At 40.2% G+C, this 23,837-nt stretch overlaps 2 protein-coding genes across 5 annotated transcripts in view; one reads left to right on the top strand and one right to left on the bottom strand.

Annotated features, from left to right (window-relative positions):
- Positions 1–4,606, bottom strand: part of MNAT1 (MNAT1 component of CDK activating kinase) — a 167,050-nt gene extending 162,444 nt beyond the window's left edge. For 2 of the 3 annotated variants that reach the window (XR_004950088.1, XM_016162364.2), the window contains exon 1: positions 4,385–4,605. Coding sequence is in view for 2 of the 3 variants with exons in the window: in XM_016162364.2 (XP_016017850.1) it covers positions 4,385–4,473 (89 nt within the window). In the remaining variant the exon portion in view is untranslated. Of the gene's footprint in view, positions 1–4,384 lie in introns of all 3 variants that reach the window. The other variant, XM_036218195.1, reaches the window with a different exon arrangement.
- A 6,424-nt stretch (positions 4,607–11,030) lies between these two features.
- SIX4 (SIX homeobox 4) lies at positions 11,031–23,245 on the top strand. Of its 2 annotated transcripts, XM_016162430.2 has the most exons (4): positions 11,031–11,120; positions 11,329–12,152; positions 14,791–15,476; positions 18,920–23,245. In XM_016162430.2, the coding sequence occupies exons 1-4, from the start codon at positions 11,118–11,120 to the stop codon at positions 19,711–19,713; spliced, it is 2,307 nt and encodes a 768-aa protein (XP_016017916.2). In that variant the 5' UTR covers positions 11,031–11,117; the 3' UTR covers positions 19,714–23,245. The 2 variants fall into 2 exon arrangements, with proteins under 2 accessions (XP_016017916.2, XP_016017915.2); XM_016162429.2 differs by lacking the exon at positions 11,031–11,120 and having other exon boundaries at positions 11,139–12,152.
- The last annotated feature ends 592 nt before the right edge of the window (positions 23,246–23,837 follow it).

The raw sequence follows: 23,837 nt of genomic DNA, 5'->3' as shown, positions 1-23,837 counted from the left end.
TGATAAACAAAGAAAAAAATTATCCTTTTCTGTAATTAAGACAAAATTCATCTTCGAATTGAAAAAAACAAAAACAAAAAAAACTATAGAATCCAATCTTCTTAGATGTGCAATCAATTCATTTGGGTGTTTGCTGGATTAAATTGATACATATGGAATATGCTTCCTCAACTGCTAACAGTTAAGGGAGAAAAGTATTTTCATAACAAAAAAGTATTTTCACCTTTTTTCCTTTCTGCTCCTGTATTTTCTCCCATAAATAGTTCCCTTAATTAACCTTTCTATATCCTATTCCTCCTGTCTTTCGGGAAGCGACACTCTTATCACTTGCCTCCTGAAATACCTTTGCTACTTGAGAACACGAACAAAAAACAAAGTGAGTAAAATTATGGGATAGCCAGTATCGAGATGAGCCAGGGATCCCTGCCTCCTGGTATTCACACTTTTGTGTATAAATACCTTTCCACGTTATAAAAGGATTGTTCGGTACAAACAAAATATAGCAGAAGTCATGGTAATGGCACTTCTGTGATTAGATTATAAAAGGCTTCTGGTTCTCTCTAATCACTAACTCTAGGAAAAGCCATGTCATGAATAGCCCTATGGAGGGCCCAGGAGGAGGAACTGAAGCCTCCTGCCAAGAGCCACATGAGTGACCTTGGAAACAGATACTCCAACCTCAGATGACAGTTTGAGTGAACTTCAAGAGAGACCCTGAGCCCAAATCACTCAGCTAAGACACTCTCTGATTCCTGAACCTTGAAAACTGCATAAGATAATAAATGTTTGTTTTAAACTACTAAATCATTACACAGCAATAGAGAACTAATACAAGTGTATTATAAAAATGCCCCCAAGTTCAACCCTGTGAAATACATGCTATACAAACTCAACATACTAGCACATCAGAAGTATTACACCTCAAAATCCATGTTTTATTACCTATCAGAAAAGCAAGATTAGTAGCAATAGGAATTATTATACATCATTGCTGGAAGCATAATCGATACAATCGTTTTTGAGAACTAGGCAAAATTTACCAAAATTTAAAAGTCACACGCACTACTAGGCATTTACACTATGGTTTGTCTGTTATATCTTACAATATATTTGCATAAGTGTTCAAAGAGATAGACAATTTACTCCAGTGAAAAACTGGAAATCTAGATATTTATCAAAAAATGTTTGGTTAAATCAATTATAGTACAAATGAACAATGGACTACCATCCAACTCTTAAATATAAATATATAATACTGATTTAGAAAAGATACCTAAGATATCTAAGATAATGAAAAAAGAATACACACACACACACACACACAAAATCTCATTTTCATGAGCGAACATGAGAAAATTACAGTAGGGTCATTATAATTAAAGCTATATTTACAAATTTTATAGTCTCATTAATTTAAAGATAATCACTATTGTTCAAGTCTTTCATAGCCAAATAGACCCTATTTTAATTTCATTTTTGCTTACACTCATGCTACCCACAAAAAAAAAACATAATAGCCAATAAACAGGACAAATGCTATGTGACAGAGACTCTACTAAACACCTCTGAATATTTCACGTGTTATTTAATCCTCACTTAACATAGGTAGTAGCACTATTCTCTCTATTGGACACATGAGAAAAATGAAGCACAGGAGTTAGTAATTTGCCCTAAGCCACAAAGGCTATAAAATAATTCAAAATCACAAATTTGTTCTCTTAGCCAATACCCTATAGTCTTTTATTCATTTTATTCCTATTTCACGTCAAAAAAAGACTATAAATGTGGTCTATAACCATCTAACAGGTTAGCAAATAAACCAAAATAAATGCAATACCAGAATGACTTGGACAATTCTGAACTATTATAAGAAAACAAAAAAGACTAAGGATACAACAAAAGCAATTTCTAATTAAAAATAAGTATTTTATAATTGAAAAAAAAAATGTCATTTTCCCAGTCAAGAAAAAGCTAGAGGAGTTAATCACCACCAAATCAGTATTACAAGAAATGTTATAGGGACATCTTTAAGACAAAGAAAAGAAGATAAAAAATACAAAGGGTAAAACGGCAATAACTACATACCTACCAATAATTACTTTAAATATAAATGGATTAAATGCTCCAATCAAAAGATATCAGGAGGATAAATGGAGAAAACAATACCCGTATATATGCTGCCTACAAGAGACACACTTCAGATCAAAAGACACACACATACTGAAAGTAAAGGGATGAAAAAAGATATTTCATGCAAATGGAAGTGAAAAAGAAGCTGGGGTAGCTATATTTATATGAGACAAAACAGGCTTTAAAACAAAGGCTGTAACAAGAGACAAAGGACACAGCAATTCCACTTCTGGGTATTTGAAGAAACCTAAAACACTAACTCGAAGACATATGCATCCCTGTGTTCATTGCAGCATTATTTACCATAGCCAAGATATGGAACCAATGTAAGTATTCACCAATAGATGAATAAAGATGTGGTACGTACACACACACACGCACGCACGCACGCACGCACACACACACACACACACACAGGAACATTACTCAGCCATAAAAAGAATGAAATCTTGCCATCTGCAACAACATGGATGGCACCTAAGAGTATTATGCTAAGTGAAAAAGGTCAGACAGAGAAAGATAAATACCATATGATTTCATTTATATGTAGACTCTACAAAATAAAATTAAAAAAAAAAAAAACAGAAACTGATAGAAACAGAGAACATTTTGATGGTTGCCAGATGGGAAGGGGGCCAAGGGGATGGTTGGAAAAGGAGAAGGGATTAAGATGTGCAAATTGCCAATTATAAAAACAGTCTCAGGAATGTAAACCACAGCACAGGGAATATAGTCAATAATATTGTAATAATTATGTATGGTGTCAGATGAGTACTAACTATACTTATCAGGGTGATCACTTCATAAATTACATAAATGTCTAACCACTATGTTGCACACCTAAAACTAATATAATATTGTATATCAACTGTAATTGAAAAATAAAAAATTATTTTTTAAAAATGCCATTTGTTTTAGTGAAGTCAAATAATCTTCCCCGATTGGCTAATTTCTGCTAGACAGACATCTCTTCCAGTCAATTATTTAGTATCCTGCCAAAAAAAGCAAACTCTCTTTCCTTGGGCACCAACTGTAATAAACCTGATATAGGAAAATGAAGAGAAATTAAACAAAATCTCTTTAAAAACCTAATAGTCTATATACAATGTTTGCCTCACTTTCCTTTCCCATGCATTCTACTTGATTACTTTTACCCTATTTTTAATCTTAAACCATTCAATCGTAGATAAGGGATAAAATAAAGATTAATTAAAAGAAGAGATCCATTAAGTTAATAAACCCCATTAAATCATTATAACTACAACTAATTATGCAATTTATGCTTACCCAAACACCTTTTTACTACACGGTAGATATTCCAACATTTTTCATCTCTAAGAAACCTCAGAGAAACGTCAGGAATATAATATATGCTCACCATTATAGCACCTTACATCTCATTATTATAGAACCACCTTTCCTGACCACAAAAATGTGGTAACATTTTAACCAGTTTCTGCACTTATTCTTCAAAATATACAAACTCAACCACCCTCCTCCCCCATTCCCAACCCCACCCCAAAAATGGGCTTTCTACAGTAAGACATCCTGTGTTTTAATTCCAGCAGAGCCTACCTAATAAGGGACTTGGGGCAATCTCTCTTTTCCTGCGAAATAGGAATGATACCACTAGTATCTGCTTCACGGGGCTGTTAAGAGAACGATGTGAGAGTATTCGTGGTAAAGAGTGTAGAACAGTGCCTGGCACATAATGTGCACTCAATAAATGCCAGCCATTATTATATCTCAAAAATTAACTGCCTAGAGTCTGTATTTTCTTCCTTCCAGTGATGAGAATCTAACCAAACTCCATCAGGACAAGTGGGCATATAGATGGGGTTTTCAAACTAACTCACACAATAGCAGTATAGACTCACAGTAATTTTGTTTTCATAGCACTTTCGTTCTTTAATAATAAAAAAAAAATCATGCAAAAATAAACATTCCAACTCCCAAGTTTCTAACCAACGAAATGTCCGGACCCCAATGGACAACACAGCCTGAAAATAGTCAATGTTTTCGGCAATCGAGGGAGGAACTTGACAAATTGACATCTGGGTACCGGCAGTCCAAAGCAGGCCAAAGCGGCTTACAGCTAGCGGCTACAGTCCATTTACAGAAATGTTTCCTTTTCCCATTTTCCTCCCCAGTGTCGAAACTAATGACGTCCTTTTCTCCCCTGAACAGAGGCCAAATATCTCTCCTCCAAACCTGCGCGTCTCACTCCCATGATACCCACTGTCTCCCGACTCACAGAGTGTGTCCGCAGACATTCACCATCAGCTTCAAGGAGGGGTTCCGGTATTTGGTGGTTTTACACCGGGGGCAGCCTTGATCGTCCATGGCGCCTTCTTTCGTAAGAACTCCACCGGACGTCTGCTCCAGCCACGGCCACAGTCACCTCCAAGCCCCTCCAGACCCGACGCCAGGCAGATTTCTACCAACAGGCACTTGGCTGAGACGGTCCCTTTACGAACGAGCTCCGGCTGGGGCGAGGCACTGCAGCACAAAAGTTCCGGCAGCGAGTTTTCCGGTCCCGCCGCTGGTGCTCAGTCTTAGCTTCCGTGAACCAGCGCAATACTTTGGATATCAGGGGAGGACTTTTAAAAAGGCATATTGTACACAAAGCCTCATCTCTGTGCACCTTGCTGTATTTTTTCAAAGAATATACATTCCATCTTGTTCCGTCTAAACAAAAATCCCCATGGCTTCAAAGATTTATGCCCGTTGTACATAAGATATTCAATAATTCAAACTAGTATTTTCTTTTGAACAGTACGATTTCTGTGCTTTGTAATTCTCTATACTTGCTGCCATGCAAGCACAAAATACTATGCATTCGCAAAAAGAAAGTTTGGAGAAGTTATCTAAAATGAAAGTCTCTGCACCGACCCTAAATATTACAGATTCTCACTAAATGTCAGAATACTTCTATAAATAATATCTGGCATCCGCTCTGCAGAGATTATAACAGTGTTACCTGGTTTACCGGCGTCACCTGGCTCTAATATCTTCTACCCTCCCCCATCGAAGATACTATTTATTTCCCCTAAATACCGGGGGTTGAAACCACACAAGAATATACACTTTATTTCAGCAATTCCAAGATTTGAGAGCCTGGATCTCTTTGTAAATTGTAAGCCATGTGCACTGCATTTATCAAGACTGCAGAGTGCAGTCTGTAAACAGTTCTATTAAATAATAAACTCCTCCCACTGTAAGGGTCATGTCTTATCTCCATAACAAGGATTTGTTGATACTGAATAAGTAAACAAAAAATTAATGAATGACTATCAAATAGTAGTGTAATGTGAAACAAATTTTATGCCAAGCATTATCTTGTAATCGGACCCAAATTTCATCGGAAGTGGGCATGCAGACAAAGCTTTTCAAATTAACCCATACAATGAATACCAGCTGTATACACTCATACTAATTTAAACTTTTCATGGCACTTTTGCTCTTTTCAATAAAAACATAAAAAAGAACATTTAAACTCCCACCTTTTTAAACAATAAACCCAGTAGGCAACCCATAGTGTGGAAATACAGTCAAGATTTCCATGGGTTAGGAAGGTGGAACCTGACGAACAGCTAGATACCACATTTGGGAACTAGTAGACCGAAGCAGGCCATGACAGCACAGGGCTTTATATTAGTATATAGATATCAGAGATTCATCCAATAAACAAATCATATCATCTGCTTGATCATAACATTAACAGCAGCAAACCAAAAGTAAGTTTACTAAAACAGGCAATACCAAATGCTGGGCTAACCTGGAGGCTTATTATGCTGCTATTGTCTTACTGAAAGAGAGCCACATCCAAACCAGTTACATGACTCAGAGTGAAGCTCTCTAAAAATAGAGGCATTTTTAGGATCATGATATTTTAACAGAACAGGAAACTTCTGGTGAAAGAGTGAATATGGTCAGTGAGCAAATACAATTTTTAACCAATACTAATTACTACAATAATCATGGAGCTAGAGGCAGTAGAAAGTAGTGCTTATGGATTCGACTAGATTCGAGTGTGGGCTTTATGACTTGCTAGCTACATGACCTTGGGCCTCAATTTTCCCAACTATAAGTTGAGGATAATACTTGTAAAGATTAAATGAGATATGTCATTTTTAGTACTTAACACAGTACTTAGCACAGAGTAAAAGCTCAATAACTGTCAGCTTTTATTAATAGTAATATGAGTATTATTAGCAGTACTATCTAAAAGAGGCAGCATAATGTAATGGGAAGAGCCTATCCCTTTGAAACAGGTCTGTTTGTTCAGCTAAATTTCTTAATCTCTCTTACCTGTTTCCGTCCTCCATATAATACACTCAAGACTGCTGTAATAATTACATGACATGTTTATATTCAAAGGCCTTGCTACAATGTCTTATACTTAACAGAAACTCTGAAATGTACACCATTATTACTGATGGGCTTCACTAACACAGATGGTCAGAAAGTTTTGAAAAGAGAAGTACTGACAGCATTAGACTTCAGATTCAAATAGAACCTCAGCCTATGTTAATACCACCAAACTAACAAGTTTCCTACATTTCTGAAGACAGATGCATCCTAACAATGAACCTACTAAGCCTGTTTCTCTTCCCAAATTCATTTATCCTCTAGCATTCCTATCTCAGTTAAGAGTAGATTCTACCTCCTCCAGGCAGTGTTTCTCAAATGCAGACTCCTTTACCAATCCCAAGGCCATGGATTCAGGTTAGGCTTTCCCCATCTGAAGGGCACATTTATCATCCCTCTCCCATCTTATGGAAAACAGATCCTCTCCCACAAGCTTCTGGTGTTCCAATGGATCTACCAACACAAAGCTGGCCTTCTGGCTTAGGAGTTGACATACAGTCCTTATTGGACCAATCAGAAATCTTCCCTAGGATTTTTCAAATTGGCGATAAGGAAAAAGCAGCAGAAGACCTCTCTAATAAAGTTGGAAAATGTGAGCTGGAAGTTATTCAGAGCCATGACTCCAACCCTTTTGGGGAAAGCTCTTTTGACAGTCTAAAATTAACTTGATGAGAAAGGCAGGGACAATGCATCTTCAAGTCCAAACAGCTGCATTCTTGCTCTTCTCATTGTTTGGTATCATGATCCAACAAATTTATCTTTTGTCCTAGGCCAGTTCAAATGGGGTTTTCGGCTTCTGGGGAAATTCATATCACCACAAGAAGGGGAGAATGCTGCTGTACCTGGGAGATGACTAGAACCTGACACACATTGCATTTCTGCCAGGATCTTTTCCCTCCACTCTCCCCCATGCAACTCACTAAGTCACCTTCCCTCTCACTTTTACTGCTCATCAGCATCCCCACAGGGAGATAGCTTGTTCAATGAGAACTGTCAAGCATTACATCCAAGTCTTCTTCTACCAGTCCTAACTCTTCTCCCCTTGCAATGTTAAAAAGACCCAGGAAAAGATCGTTTTAGTTTGGGTCAAGTTCCCATCACTGGACCAACTGACTGTGGCCATGTTATTATATTGCCGTAGCCACTAGAGACGGACCTCTCTGTCCATAACACCACAGCAAACTGAGCATTTCACTCAAAGCCCTTCATAATTTGTCCCCAACTTGCCTTTTAAGCTAATCTCCCACCACACACTTACATAAAATGCACACTCCAGACACACTGAATTACTCGATATTTCAGAAATACACCACATACCTTCGTGGCTCCATGCTTTTAGTCATTTTGTTCCCATTGCCTCTGATGAACTCTATCCTTGTCCTCTCAAAATTCTTGTCCTTAAAGGCCTAGCTAAAAATCCACTCCCTACTGTCCTCTGCCTCTCAAAATTAGTTTCTTTATCCTCACCACTTCCATACCCTGTAAAGTATTTACTTATGAATGTCTTATCTCCCTCACATTATGTTAAGCTCATCAATTTATTCATCTTTCTATCCTTCAGTACTTGAGGCAATACCTTGTACTTCATGAGGACTCGCTAAATTTTTGGCAAATGAATGATCTTCAGAAATGTTGACTACATATCATCAGCTGTTGGTCACAATAACAATAGAATACTTCCCCTACCTGAAAGATAAATTTAGAACCTAACTTCCTTAATAGTACCAGTACATAGTTTTCTGAAATAAAAAGAACCCACCAAGATACAGTTACATGGCCTTCCCTCTATCTTCCAGATAGCCAAAGTCACCAAAAAAAGGAAATCTCCATTTTTGGTGGCAACATCATTAAATATAGTCTAGCAAAGTATAACATTTTGTGCGGAAACAAATTTTCTTCAATACATTAAAATGACAAAACATTTCTATACACCCTCATCACTCTCTTTGGGCAGAAAGGAAAGATACAGAAACAAGCAGCTTGGTTTTCACTCTCACACAATCCCAGCTTCAACTGTCTCTCCAAATCACAACACAGCTTTAGACTGCATATCGGCACAGCAGACTCAACGTTCACAGCATGGTAGATGCAGGAAATAGAAGAAAGTATTCATCAATCTTACAAATCATTTGGCACAACCAATGCTTTGAGATTAACTCTACACACCCTCAAGTCTGGTGTTCCACTGTAGATGACCACATTTGCATCGAGGACTTCCAGTCCACTTTAAATTGCAGCCAGAACGAGCTCTGAGGCTCAGCCTGCTAAAGGAATCCAGAGCCTGGTGTTGGATTTCACTTCTGGTCCTACAGGAATCTCCTCCTGGAGCTATAGAATACCAACATAGCTCAGGCAGGCTACAGATATCACAAAAGGTCACGGCTGCTTCTATATAATCTGTCGAACTTGGTGCTTTGGAGGCACTATACTGAATATATGCAGAAACCCAATACATGGTTTTCCAAGTAAATGTGCTATATTTAAATGATAACACACCTGAAGAAGACTTCTATGACCTGAACTTGGATAGCCCTATAATACAGTCGAATGAATTTTCCTTAGGCATATACAACTGAAAAGTTATCTACTTTGCGCTATCAGTAGGAAAATAATGAACACTTAACAGATTAATTATATACCCAGTGTTTTTTGGCACATCTTATCTCATTCACAACAATCCTGTCCACTTTTTATAGTCAAGTAGCTAATAAATGGCAGAGCTAGGATTAAACTTACATCTAGCTAGTCGATCCCAAAATCCATGTCCTTTCTACTAAACCATACCACCCCCTGTCTACTTTGCTCTGATAAATATGCTTTTCAAATTCAAGGAACTAAATGCAATGTAGTCTCCTGGATTGGATCGTGGAACAGAAGACACAGAAGACACATGTTAGTAGAAAAACTAGACTTTAATTAATAGTATTGTACCAATGTTAATTTGTTGTTTAGTTAAATGTACCATTGAAATGTAAAATGCTATTAGGGGAAACTAAATAAAGAGTAGGTGGGAATTCTACTCTTCTTGTAACTTTTCGGTAAGCCAAAATTATTCTAAAAGAAAAAGTAAATTTTTAAAAAATTCAAGGAAGCTATGAATCTCCGACATTGTCCTGAAGCTTAATACCTAACTAGATATTTCCAATGGGGTAGAAACATATGGTCTTTTCCATGATTAAGAATTTTAAACCTGCCAGAGAAGTCAAGTCAGTGCTAGTTTCATTAGCGTAGTACAAAAGCAAGTTAAGTACAAAATCAAACGACATCTTGGTTGACCAGCAATAAAATGAAGCCTGTTTATAGAAAAGTAAACCTCACCAAGTTCATTACAACAGCAGGTGACCTAAACAGCTGCTTTATAATATGCTGAAGTGGGCAGTTACAAGTAATTGGGAAGCAGAAACGACACAAGGCCACCCTGAAATAAAGGTTAGGATGATGTCATTAAAATGTTGAATTTTGAGAAAAAAACACCAGTAGGCAGACCTATCTGACCCACAATAACCAGAGAGACAGAGATGAGTTCATTCTCTTTGGAACTAAGACCTTGTGCAAACCATGAAAGAAAGAGATAACTGCAAAGAGCAGCAGATTCCAATACCTCTGCCCCCAGGACCTTCACCTCAAACCAGAGGGCAATCTTCCATCTGTCTATGCTGTGGAAACGGCTGCTGATCCTGCACTGATCTTCTCCAAGGCACCTGCACACTGAGATGGTCTTTCCACCAGTAATATCATCTCTGAAGAACTATTTATACACTTACGTTTAAAAATGTTCCCATAGAAGACATGTTTCCATACTGTTATTATGATCTCTTCCATTGGACTTGCCCAGGATAAACATATGGTTCAATATTCTGTATGCTTATGCTTAACTCAGTTGAATTGCCAGTCCTTCAGGTGACTTTTAAGATTAAACACGTTTACTGAAGGTTTCTTGTTTTTTATCTTCTCAGTGGGCTATTTATACAGCTTGTTTTACTGTTTTCAAGTGTTTTTCATCTTTGGAATTTTAATTTACTGTAAATGCTTCCTCCTTAGAACATTCTCTAGTGCCATTCTATTCTTGACCCTTTTGAATACAAAATCCTTAATAAAGATGTAAGGAGGGCGGGGAGCGGGGTGGTGAGTAAAGGGGAGCAGGGAGATAGGGAAGTTTCTGATTGTCCTCTTTGAAATTTTGTCATCTGAATGCTGAGGGTGGTCTCTTTGTTAAGAGTTTAGCATCTGGACCTTTAGGCCACACAATTAATATTCCCTCTGGAATCGTAAGGACTGTCTTTGAAAGAGTCTGTTGTCCAGCTTTCAGGCCACATTGGGTAATTTCCCGCCCAGGAGCTTGGCCTGTAAAGAATGTCGGTGTTTTCCTTCAGGTATAGGTGCCTGGGGGTCAGGGGGAGAGGGAAAGGCAAGGGGTGGAGTGGAAGGCGAGTGATCGACAGGGATAGAAATGGTGTCTCCTCCTCCCTCTGAATGTGAAATAACCAATGAGGTGGCGCGGCCGGGCCGGCCGGGCCGCCAGTGCCATATAGTATGCAGCAACCCGAGGAGTCACGTTGGGGGAACGGCAGAAAGCAGCTATCCTTTTACACTACTTTGCTCTAGCAGCTATCTTAATGGTGACTGCGTGGCCGGGGGGAAACCTGATCGGCCAGATCCAGCCGAAACCGGGAGGGAGGGAGTGGGCTTTCCGGAGCGGGGGAGGGGGGAGGGAGACGAAGAAGGAGGAGTAAGAGAGGGGGAAAGAAAGAGGAAAAGAGTGCGAGGGAGTGAGGGAGGGAGGAAAATAAACAACAAAAAATGTCCTCTTCCTCCCCCACCGGGCAGATTGCAAGCGCGGCGGACATCAAGCAGGAGAATGGGATGGAAAGCGCCTCGGAAGGGCAGGAGGCGCCCCGAGAAGTGGCGGGGGGCGCGGCGGCGGGGCTGAGTCCCCCGGCTCCAGCCCCTTTTCCCCTGGAGCGGGGGGACGCCGCGGCCGCCGCCGCCAGGGTGAGTGAAGAGGAAGGGGCAGTGGCGGCAGCGGCGGCGGATCAGGTACAACTCCACTCGGAACTTCTGGGCAGGCACCACCACGCTGCGGCCGCCGCCGCGCAGACCCCGCTGGCCTTCTCGCCGGACCATGTCGCCTGCGTGTGCGAAGCGCTGCAGCAGGGGGGCAACCTGGACCGCCTGGCCCGGTTCTTGTGGTCCCTGCCCCAGAGCGACCTGCTACGTGGCAACGAGAGCCTGCTGAAGGCGCGGGCGCTGGTGGCCTTCCACCAGGGCATCTACCCCGAGCTCTACAGCATCCTCGAGAGCCACAGCTTCGAGTCGGCCAACCACCCAATGCTGCAGCAGCTCTGGTACAAGGCGCGCTACACCGAGGCCGAGCGAGCCCGCGGCCGGCCGCTGGGCGCTGTGGACAAGTACCGGCTCCGCAGGAAATTTCCCCTGCCCCGCACCATCTGGGACGGCGAGGAGACGGTGTATTGTTTCAAGGAGAAGTCGCGCAACGCGCTCAAGGAGCTCTACAAGCAGAATCGCTACCCTTCGCCCGCCGAGAAGCGGCACCTGGCCAAGATCACCGGCCTCTCCCTCACTCAGGTCAGCAACTGGTTCAAGAACCGGCGGCAACGCGATCGGAACCCCTCTGAGACCCAGTCCAAAAGGTGAGCTCCAACTTTCCTCCTCCTCCCCCTTCCTCTCCCCCACCCCCTTCCCAGCTTTCTTTTCCTCCAAGCGCTCGCAAACATGGCGCTTACCTTCCCCACCAGCCTGGTCCGGCTGCCCACCTCTCCCCGCCCCCCACCTCTCTGTGCGACCGGGGAAGGGGGGGCGGCGGTGGCAAGGGGCGGGGGAAGCTCCCTCCTTACCCTCCCCCCCAGAAGTTTCTCGTCGCCCGCCTTGGTCTCACTCCCCGCCCCCACCTCGGCTGGTCACTGCTGCCGGGTTTCCCACCCCCATCCCGCTGTCTTTGAAGTTGCCACTCTCTCCCGGGTTCTGGCAGGGCAAAGGAGCGTGTGTAGGCGCCGGAAAGGCCGCTCTCGCTGCCGCTAGAGGCCCACGGAGGTTGCCCGCGCCGGTGGGGTCCGCAGCTCCACGGGAGTCACACCAGCCCGGCGCGTGCCGGGGCTCCCCGATCCCCAGGGTTCAGCTGCCCCCAGGTCTGCACTGGAGGTCACCGTGGCTGCCCTGGAGGAAGGAGAGTATCGGTGGGGGCTGGCGGCGCAGAAGGGGGTCTGGGGCCGTCGAGGTTTTATATGACAGAGTTAATCATTCACTCTGCCAGCCGTGGTACCCTTCGCGGCCGCGGCAACGTGGGGTGTTGATGCGGCTCGGCTCTGCGGTGTTTTGAAACCTGATTCTGAACTCCTTCGGATCGGATTTCAGCGCCGCGGGGGTAGAGGGGCTGGAGGGCTGCTTCCTGGGCCGCGGAACGCCGCTTGCCTCCCTCGCGGTACAGTGGTCGGGGGCGGGGGCAGGCTGGCATAAGGCGGACAGCAGAAAAGGAGTGGGGGCGCTATCAACTCTGCACCTCCAGAGCGCCCACCCTGGCGGGTTCGAACTTTTTGACTGGAAGGGGTATTTTCCCCCCGACTGGCAGGATATAATCGGGTTTTCCACCTCTTTTGTGCATCCTCCCGAGTTAGACACCTGGTGTGTGGCTCTCTGTGTATTGTTGGGCGAAGTAAGGTAAAGAGAAGGTCGCCTAAAGAGATGGCGTCTCCAGCCCCTCGGAGTTAAGGGCGAAAGAATCCAAGCGGAGCACGGAGGTTCTGCCCAGGGAAGGAATCAGGAAACCTGGGAGCCTGCCCAGCCGGGCGAAGGTGATCACCCGGAGCATTCCAGAACCCTCCGCTGCCCTCCCTGGCTCCTGCGCTCCCGCAGGGCCCGACGTCTCCGGCGTTCCTAACCTCGGGCTGGGAGGGGAGGCAGGCGCTAGTCCAAGTCCAGCCTCGCGGTAACCAAAACAAAACACACTACGACCAGCGTGCACCCTTCCGCAGGCTTGCAGGAGACCCAGAGGAGGCGCGTTGGTAACACCACGCCACCTGCCCGCGCGCGGGCTTGAGGCCGCGGATCCCGTCGCTCCGAACCCCGACAGAATCCAGAGGACAGGGCAGAGAGGGGAGCGGGCGCGGGGCACTCGCCCGCTGTCCTGCAGCCTCCTTTCCCCTGCGGACACGTTCTCCGGGTCTCCCCCGCCACACTCTAACGGCTTCACTACCCACCCTCCAACCCCACACCCCCGCCCCAGGAGCAGTTGCCTGGTTTAGGCCCCTTTCCGGATCTACCTCCCACCCGCACCCCCGGTGAGTCACCCTCGCAGACGGCGACGGCGGCTCAGCCTCAGCTCGTAAATCAAAGCGCTTTCTTCGCTCCTGGCCCCGCAGCCCAAAGCCTGGGTAATCCCCTCCCCTCGGCATGAAAGCGAACCGACCGCCTGGCTCTGCAAGGATGTAGAATCTTACGCTGGGTCAAGTACCGCCGCGCTTCCAAACTGCCAGTGTTCTTCTCACCATTTCTTCCCCACCCAGCCTCAAACCAAATGGGAAACCCCTACCACTACCCCTTCCTATTTGGCATTTACCCCTAAATCGGGGAGCAGAGGAACCTCTGGAATAAAAGGACCGACGGTGTTGGGGCCGGTCTGATAGCTCCAGGGCAGCTGAGTGACCCACACCCTTTCCCTCCCACCTCACCAGGGCACTGGATGTACGTGTATGTTAAATAGGCCCCTATGGCTTCTTTTGGATTCAAAGGAGACTGCACATAACAGTTCTTGGGTTGAAAGTGCCTTTCCTACAACAAGGCCATCCACTTTGTGGAATGAAAGAGTTGTCAGGCTGGTGGAATAGAAGTTTGGGAGCAGGTGAGAAAATGATCTCTTATTAACTAACTGGCAAACAAAACACTTCCACCTCCTGCTCCTTTGGCAATTTCACTTACCTTCAAAATTACACTAATCCGAATTGGTTTGAGGGGAGGGGAAGGAGTTCCTATACAGGAAAGACTGACCAATCACTTAATGAGTTTTTTCTGTGGTATAGGTAGTGGCATATTTAAAAGTAAGGAATAACTTCCACGTTAGGAAAACATACATAATTCTCCTGTATTAGCTGAATTTACATCTTCCCAGATTTTCTGTCTGGTCAGAATCTGCTAATAGGACTAAAAGACTTCCTGCTGTGCTTTCCTTAAAAACTGCCTTTAATGGGGTTAGAAGCTAGTTTCCCAAATAAATGGCACTATGTAGAATGTCAGCCTCCTGACTTTCTTAATGTCTTGATTTTCCTCTCAATACAGTGAGTCAGATGGCAATCCCAGCACTGAAGATGAATCAAGCAAGGGCCATGAAGATTTGTCTCCTCATCCACTCTCCAGTTCTTCTGACGGTGTCACCAACCTCAGCCTTTCCAGTCACATGGAGCCAGTATATATGCAACAAATTGGAAATGCTAAGATATTAAGCTCTTCTGGAGTTTTGTTGAATGGAAGCTTGGTGCCTGCAAGTACTTCACCTGTCTTCCTTAATGGTAATTCTTTCATTCAGGGACCTAATGGAGTTATCCTAAATGGATTAAATGTGGGAAATACACAGACGGTGTCATTGAACCCACCAAAAATGGCATCAAACATTGTGAGCAATGGTATATCCATGACTGACATACTGGGCACTACCTCCCAGGATGTGAAGGAATTCAAAGTCCTCCAGAGTTCTTCAGCTAACTCAGCAGCCACCACCTCCTACAGCCCCAGTGCCCCCGTGTCATTCCCAGGGCTGATCCCCAGCACTGAGGTGAAAAGAGAAGGCATTCAAACAGTGGCTTCCCAGGAGGGAAGCTCTGTCGTGACTTTTACTACACCAGTGCAAATTAATCAGTATGGCATTGTCCAGATCCCCAATTCCGGAGCAAACAGCCAGTTCCTTAATGGGAGCATTGGATTCTCTCCACTGCAGCTGCCTCCTGTTTCAGTGGCAGCTTCACAAGGTAAAAGTCTCATTTGGTACCATAATGCACCAGTGAATGTTTAGCCAGCTGCTGTAAGTGACGCATTTGGTGAGAGCTATGGATTGATGTGACTGTTCAGGTACCTTATTGGCTGCCACAGCTGCGGAATAGCCTTGATTTGTTTCTCCTTCATAACACCCATGTAATAATAGCCAGCTTGCTTGGTTCTCTGTCATCGTGGGGATGGGCTTTTATTTTCCTAACAACTGAATGGAAAAATACAGTTCCTAGCAAATCTTGCCAGTTCTACAATTACAGAAAAATGATGTCAATTGGTACTTACAAAATAACCCATTGCTTGACATTTTAAGATTAAAAATTAATAATATTGCTAAGAACACAAAATTAGTGGAGCAGTTGGTAACAATGTGTATACTTTCCCTAAGCATTATTTATTTGACTAAAAGTTTTTTAGATGAGCAAGACTGGATCAACTGTGTTTAATTCATGTTCCTCCTATAATTAAGATTAACAGGCCCTAAAGAAAATCAGAAGAATATATGATTGGGTGGCTATTGTTCTTCATGAAATGTACTCACCTCCTAAATGTGTGGGTTTGTTTACGAATGCAACTGTCAGCCTTACTTCATATGTTTGTGGCTTTACTAAAGGTAATCTGCTAAAGAAAGAACTGATCTAAAATTCAGGAAACCTTAAGCTAATATGCCAGTTCTTCACTGACTTTAAGCAAGTCTGGATGGCTCTGTCATTTTCTCTATATAGAAACAGGATGGTCAGAATGGCAGTGGAGGTTGCATAGCCCCTTGAATTCCGGAATGGGAGATGTTAGTGCATGTTTACCTTCTTGTAAGCAAATCTGAAAGTCCAGATTTTTTACCAAAGCAAAATAAGTAATTGTTTGCCTTAAAGATTAGCTTCCCATAAATGGTTTTATCAAAAAAAATAAGTAAATTTATGTACTATTTTTTTGGACAGCTGTGATCTACTTCAGCTTATTTTTGAGGCATTAATGGAAAAATGATTGTGGAGTAAATTTCATTTTGTACATTTGTTTCTCTTTAGGTAAAATGTTAGTTAAACACAAAAGTCCTGCAGCATACTATTTTTTTTTTTTCATTGTTCTAGGTTATGGAAAGGATTGAGCTAAGTCACTATCCAATATAGAGCAAAACTATGAAAACCACAGCAGGAAAACCAAAGTGCTTAGTTTTATAATGTGGATCTAATCCCCTTTCTCTCTTTAGGAAATTTCCAAACAGTATGTAACATTTTAAATACAACATATTTGACTAAAAAGCATGGTATATAGATTGAGGGAGGAGAAAAGCAGAAAACTTTTCACATGTAATCTAGAAGCATGGTACCATAGAAAATTATTACAAACTAATGTCTAATTTTTTTAATGGAGCATTTAATATGAATAAGAATACCATTTTCAGTTTAAAAAGCTAAGATCAAATGACATAGCCGTCAATTCTTAGACTGTCTGGATGAGTTGAAGGCTTAAGTTTAACCAGATGGATCCAGGAAGCAGTATTCCTTTCTAGTAGTTGTGTATTGGAGCTCTTAATAAAGCATTTGAGGATTCAGCCTTTCTCAAAAACAGATACCAAGCCTTTCTTAAAAATATCTGGAGAAAGTAGGTTATCTGGTTATCTTTTTATAGTTGGAATTTATATGGAAAAGCAGAATATCTACATCTTTTTCTCACTTTATAATTGAGAAAATTTTTTTCTTTACCATCATTACAAAGTTATACTTATCACTTTCAATTGAATTTTTTAGCTGATTTTGAAATTATGTCCAACTTATAATTCAATTGCACTTACATTCAAATATCAAGTTTTAGATCATATCTGCTTTCCCTCCTTCACTTATATATAATTTCCACACATTCAGAAAAACTACTTTAATTACATTCAATAGCAGTTGGGAAAATGTTTCCTCTCTCATGTTATTTATGGCTCCATCAAAAAATAACATCATTTTATTTACCTATCCCCTGGCAAACATTACAAACACATAACACAAAAAAATAAATGTCTATTTCAGATGTTTTTTGCTACAGTTAGCAACCGACAAGAATTTTAAAGCGTACTTAAGTTGAAGTCAAACATTTTCAAATAAAAACCTTTTTTGTTTGCTCTAGAACAAACATTTCTGTTAGGGAAGAGCCCAAACATACATAGAAATGTTTTTCTTAACACAAGTATTTCCATGATGAATACTTCAGATGGTCAAGATTTTTATAGTTCATATATAGTGTTTTTGTTTTTTTTTCATTTGAAGGCATTCCTTTGCATTTAGGATGCTTGAAAGTGTTTAGAAGATAGATAAACAGCCTTGCAACATTGATTTATCAATGTAGGTAGTAATATCACAATTACTGTAGTAATTCCAGAAGGGAAATATTTTAGGTAAATTACCTTTACCATTTAGGTTGGTTTTTTATAACAATAAAAAATTTACTGAACTTCTAATTCAAGATCAGGGTAATTAGCTCTTCTGAAACTATTATGACACGAAATTCCCCCTTTTCCACCTTTTCTTCAGTGGCAAGGTAATCATCATCATTTTATTGTGCCTTCATAAAAAATAGAAAAGGGTTTTATTTGATGGTAGGAATGGGGGGGAGGGTCTGATTCATCTACATAGTCTGAGTTACCTGATTTGAATCTCTCAGCTTTCTACTTCCATTTCCCTGCAGACCATTATAGTGAGAGCCTCAAAAGATACAACCTTTTTAGAGAAGCATTGGTTTTAGTTCTTTATATTAATCTAGATTTTTAAAAGCATATTTCATTATTATCATTAATTCTTCCTATCACTACAACACTGAAAATTCAGTACTGGCACAAGAAAAGAAAAGAAAAACCATCTTGAATGTTTTGTTGACTTATCATTTCTTTATGGTTAGTTTGGCAAAAGGTTGCAACTTGTCTGTACAGGTTTATTATGGTTAACTTTCGGCCCCAGGGTAACTAATTTTATGTGGTATTTTCTACATTTCCATTTATATTTTATGTGAGTTACTGAGCTCGTCCTGAACCAAGGCATTTTATTATGCATTTGTGTTTTCTATTCTGACTGGCAAACCAGTGATAACTGGCACCTAATCAAAAGATAACAAGTTGGGATTTATACGGAAAATAATGTATATCTTTTATGAACCAGAAACATGATTGAAATTAGAACTTGGAAAAGATTTTTTTTCACATTTGGTTTCTAAACCAGTAGTTCTCACTCCCACTTGGTCATCAGAATTCCTCGGGGAGTTAAAAATACACGTGTTCTGGGACTTACTGAGCCAGATTCTCAGGAGTGGTGCCTGGGAATCTGTAGTTTTAAGTGCTCAAAGTGATTACTGAACTTGAGAAAAATCATGTGTGAAAAAAGTAACTTTTTTCTTTCCTTATCAGTTCCATCAATGATAATCTAAACTTTTTTTTTTTTTTTTTTAGGTAGTATTTCAGTAAATTCAAGCACTTCAGATGGGAGCACATTTACAAGTGAGTCTACCACAGTCCAGCAAGGAAAGGTTTTCTTGAGCTCTCTTGCTCCCAGTGCAGTGGTATACACTGTTCCTAATTCAGGCCAGACTATAGGATCTGTTAAACAGGAGGGCTTGGAGAGGAGCCTGGTATTTTCTCAATTGATGCCTGTCAATCAGAATGCACAAGTAAATACAAACCTGTCTTCTGAAAATATCTCCGGGAGTGGCCTCCATCCACTGGCCTCCTCATTAGTTAATGTATCCCCAACTCACAATTTTTCCCTGACTCCCCCTTCCCTACTAAATCCCACTGAGCTAAACCCCGACATTGCTGATAGCCAGCCAATGTCTGCACCTGTGACAAGCAAATCTACTGTGACATCCGTCGGCAACACTAACTATGCAACTCTTCAGAACTGTTCCCTTATTACTGGTCAAGATCTGTTGTCGGTCCCCATGACCCAGGCTGCCCTTGGGGAAATAGTTCCTACAGCTGAAGACCAGGTGGGTCACCCCTCCCCAGCAGTACACCAGGATTTTGTCAGAGAACATCGTTTGGTTCTACAATCAGTAGCTAATATAAAAGAGAATTTTTTAAATTCTGAGAGTAAAGCAACAAGCAACTTAATGATGCTGGACTCTAAATCCAAGTATGTCCTAGAGGGCATGGTGGAGACTGTCTGTGAAGACTTAGAAACAGACAAAAAGGAGCTTGCCAAGCTCCAGACTGTCCAATTGGATGAAGATATGCAAGACTTATAAACAGCGCCTCCCCCCTTTTTTTCTGGCATCAGTTAGCAAATCTTTTCATGAAGCCCCAGGACATAAAACATTTTCCCATTTAAAGGGAAACACTAGTTTTACAAGTAAATGCATTCAAGAGACTTTGAATTGATCTGCATGAAGATCACAGTTAAATATAGAGTAGAACTGCATTACTGCAGCCTTTTTGTTCACATATGTTCTCTTTTAAATAATGGAGATGAACAAGATGGAATATATCAAGTCAAAGTGTATCATTTGGTTGACTTAACATAATTCTAAGGTCAAATGGAACTTGATAGTTTTAAAGTTAAAAATGTATACATCTAACAAAATTAAGTATCGCTACAGAGCATTAGAAACAATATGATTCTTTTTGTTTACTTATACTCCATGGGCATTGATAAAGTTAAGAAGCATAAATGGTACTCCATACTATTCTAAGAGTATATTTATGAATATATGCATTTCTTTTTTTCAACATTTTTGTGAAACTCTTGATTTGTCTCTACAAAGTTCCAAATGTGATTGCTAATCTGTGTGGCTGAGAAAGTTTGCAACTCCACTAAAAACTCTGAAACAAATTTCAGTATGAGTGTAAATACATTAGTCCTAAAAGTGAGGATTTGAGTAATTACAGTGAATTTTATTTATGCTGTATATGTTTCTCTTATACTTCAGACACTATGAACTGAAAAGAAAAATGTTTTCTTACTGTTTAATTTATTTTTATTGTTTGAACAGGAAGTGAACATAATTATTTCCAACAAAATTTTACTTTTTGTAAGGTTTTAAAAGTAATGATTTTTATCAGAAATCTATAAGGTCAATATTAATAACACTGAAACAGGAAATCCAACTCCTAATATTAGAATTTTGGTACTTTTTTTCACATTTTGTTCTTTAGCAGGTCTCTGATTCATTTAAATATGTTTTATATAGACTTCTATGTGCCTTTTTACCTTGTGGCCTTTTTATTCTTACTAAGGTACAGAAGTGTCAACAGAAGCACTGATGGCTCTTTTCTACTAGTCTAACAGGGTTAATTTCACCACAGAATTGCTTTAAATCCAAAAAACTTAAGTTTCACTTTTATTACGTATAATGTTTATGATGCAAATGGTGAACAACTAATCTTTGTTAATGCTTTTCTTTACAATGAAAATAAGTATAGACTACCATGTCAAATCAATTCTGTAGGCTATGAAAACAATCATTTTTAAGTAAACAAAGAATATGTAGAATATATTGAGCAAAATTCTGTCCTGTTGAAACTTAGTTCTAAATATTTTGAATCAGTTGTTACATTATGACATATGACTGTTGTTTGCACTATCTCATCATGTCCTCTTTAAAAGTAAATATTTATGGGTTTCTGTAAGAAGCTTGTTTGATAATTATTGTGAGCCATGGTTAGAACTCTGAACACAAGATGTAATATTGCAAATACATTTATGTAGTGAGTAAAGTCTCTGGTCTCTGAAAAGCATGAAAAGTGAGAAAATGATCTCTTCAGAGATGACTTAAAGTTGAACATACCAGTGTCACCACATCTTGCTTTCTTTAAGATCAGAACAAAGGGTCCACTCTAGATCTCTACATGCTGAGCATGTTGAATAAGGGCCATAGAGGATTTAACTTCTCTTGTTATTGCAAATGGAACTTGCAGGCATAGACGAAAACCCTATGAAGAATTCCTCTCCCATCATTTTGATAAAGAATTTAGATCCCATACTTTTATAGAATTGGTGAATGCTCCTAAACTGCTGAAACTACATGTTTTTTTTGGTTTGTTTTTTTACAAAGTCACGTGTTTTAGAGTTCTCTTCTACTCCACCACTATTTACACGGCTTGTTTTTTTCTTCAGGTGTGTGCTGATGATATCACTGAGATTAATTACATGGTTCTATAGTATAGTTTACATGAAAATGATATTTTCCACTTATTTGCTGAAGTTATCAAAAGTTTGTTAATTATTTTTAAATACCCATCTAATAAGGGAAATGGGAAAGTTTTAAAAGTTACATATGTTACATATATAACTAGAAAAGTTTTGTATGTCTTCCAAAAATATAATAGTCCTCTTATTCAAAGTTCTTCCTCTTTTCTCCCTTAAAAGATAGCACAAAACTTAAAGACATACCTAGGAAACTCATTCATACTTTCAACATGATAAAATATACCCCTACAATCTCTCCAGGTAGCTACACAATATACCAGGTAAGAATCAATGCACATTATAAAGAACTTACTGTTCTTTTCTGTTCTTTTAGTAAAATACGGGCCAGTTTGTATATAGCCCATATATATGTGAATGAAATAAGATAAACCCCATGGTCTCCATGCACAGAATTGCAAATGTCTTTTGCAATACCAAGGGCCAAACTCAGAACCCTTGGAGTTCATGTGGCAGAATTTCTCTCTTACATAAACCAATGCTTGAAGATGCTGCAAATGACCTTTTAATGATCCCCACAGAACAATCAGGATGGGGTAAATTATTCAACGAGCAAACTCCTACTGCTGGCTGTGGGACTTTTGGTGTGAGCCTAACTATGCACTCTTATCAGCTAGAATTTGACATTTAGCTTTTAGTTACATCTGGTAAAGGACAGTCTATTGTTTGAAAAGAAGGTGCATTCCTCAATCAAGCAAAAGCACCTGTGTTGTATTGCTTTATGCATATTTATAGTAACGAAAAGACTGAATCGTATACACGTTTCAGTGCCTTCTGTTATGAAAGGCAGGTAGACGTTATAGCCATAGGTAAAAATCCGTAGTTAAACTGCACACTGACCTTAAATCTCCTTGTATATGCCCTTAACCTTGCATGTTAAAAGTTGGATTATTGGGCATGTGTTGCAGCCTGCCCTGCTACATGTTAGACAAGTGTGCATTAGTACATAGCAAAAAGTTTTTCATTCTTTAAAATGGTTTTGACATCATCTCATAAAAATATAAATAATTCAGGAAATTATGGGGAAAAGAATTACGCTTTATAAAAGATGTTTCAAAGTCTTCCTAGAACTTAGATGATTAGAGCCTAACATTTATTTTGTCTCTAATTGATTGTTAATTAGATATTAACAATTAGTTAGATTGTTAATTAGATACTGTCGTGTTAATTTAACATTAACCACCATACATTTTATTAATCAAAATTATATAGCATGTGACTCTTGGCTTTCAGGGTTCTCAAAAAATTTTTATTCTTTAGTTGCATGTACTGTATGTTTAGAGGCAACCAGTTATATACTCATGTTTTTACTGTGCCTTACACAAAGAGAAAATCTATACAGAATGTATATCATGGGGTGGGGTAATAGAATCTGTACTGCACTGTTAGGTGATGGCACACAGAGCATGTTCCAGAACATTTCTGTGCTTAATTACCCAACCAAAGAGATCTAAAGTATGTATGTTGTACTGTAATAGGGGTTTATGCCTGGACTATTAAGTGTTTTATTTGTTTTTTGAAATGATGTGAACTTATTTTTCTAAACACTATGCTAAATAAACTTTATATTTATACATACCTTGTGTTGAAAGTTATTTATCCCAAAAAAGCAAAGAACAGAGAAGGGGGGAAAAAATCCTATACACTTCATAGGTTGGCAAATATCAGGACAACGGGAGTCATTTTGGAAATATAAACTCTGTTGATCTCTACAAAATTCTGTAATTCACTTAACTGTATTGCATACTCAGAACTAAATGATTAGATTTCATCCTCCTTAAAGAGAAGAAATGTGTCTTACTCACTTGGGTGTCCCAAAATCTGAATTTGGTACTCTAGAAGGTTTAATAGAATTAAATTGAAGGATCCAAAGACATTTTTCCGTTCTTGATCTTATTGAAAGAGCTCAGTATATCCCATCTTTTAAAGCACTTCCATTAGCCAAAGTCTGGTTACGCCACAGTTGGGTCTACAGGGGTTTGACTTTACAGTTATAGGCAGAATTGCATTACTGAGTGTGTAGAAGACTCAGCTTTGGTACAGTTTGGTCCTAATTTAAAAATTACATGGTATCTGATTTTGCATGCCTCCCACACTGAAAGGAAGGAGACTAGTAATAAAGTAGAAATGTACAATTCTATTACAAAATTAGTTAAAGCCATCAAG

The sequence above is a fragment of the Rousettus aegyptiacus genome, unplaced genomic scaffold (genome assembly GCF_014176215.1).
Source record: "Rousettus aegyptiacus isolate mRouAeg1 unplaced genomic scaffold, mRouAeg1.p scaffold_m13_p_3, whole genome shotgun sequence".
In the NCBI taxonomy this organism is placed as follows: domain Eukaryota; kingdom Metazoa; phylum Chordata; class Mammalia; order Chiroptera; family Pteropodidae; genus Rousettus; species Rousettus aegyptiacus.
Note: the sequence above shows the minus strand (reverse complement) of the source record. Positions and strands in the feature narration are given on the sequence as shown.

Excerpts from the sequence above, each read along its gene's own strand:
- SIX4 (XM_016162429.2), top strand. The coding sequence starts at position 11,302 with ATGTCCTCTTCCTCCCCCACCGGGCAGATTGCAAGCGCGGCGGACATC. Across the intron at positions 12,153-14,790 it reads TCTGAGACCCAGTCCAAAAG|TGAGTCAGATGGCAATCCCA; the intron begins GTGAGCTCCAAC and ends CTCTCAATACAG. Across the intron at positions 15,477-18,919 it reads TTCAGTGGCAGCTTCACAAG|GTAGTATTTCAGTAAATTCA; the intron begins GTAAAAGTCTCA and ends TTTTTTTTTTAG.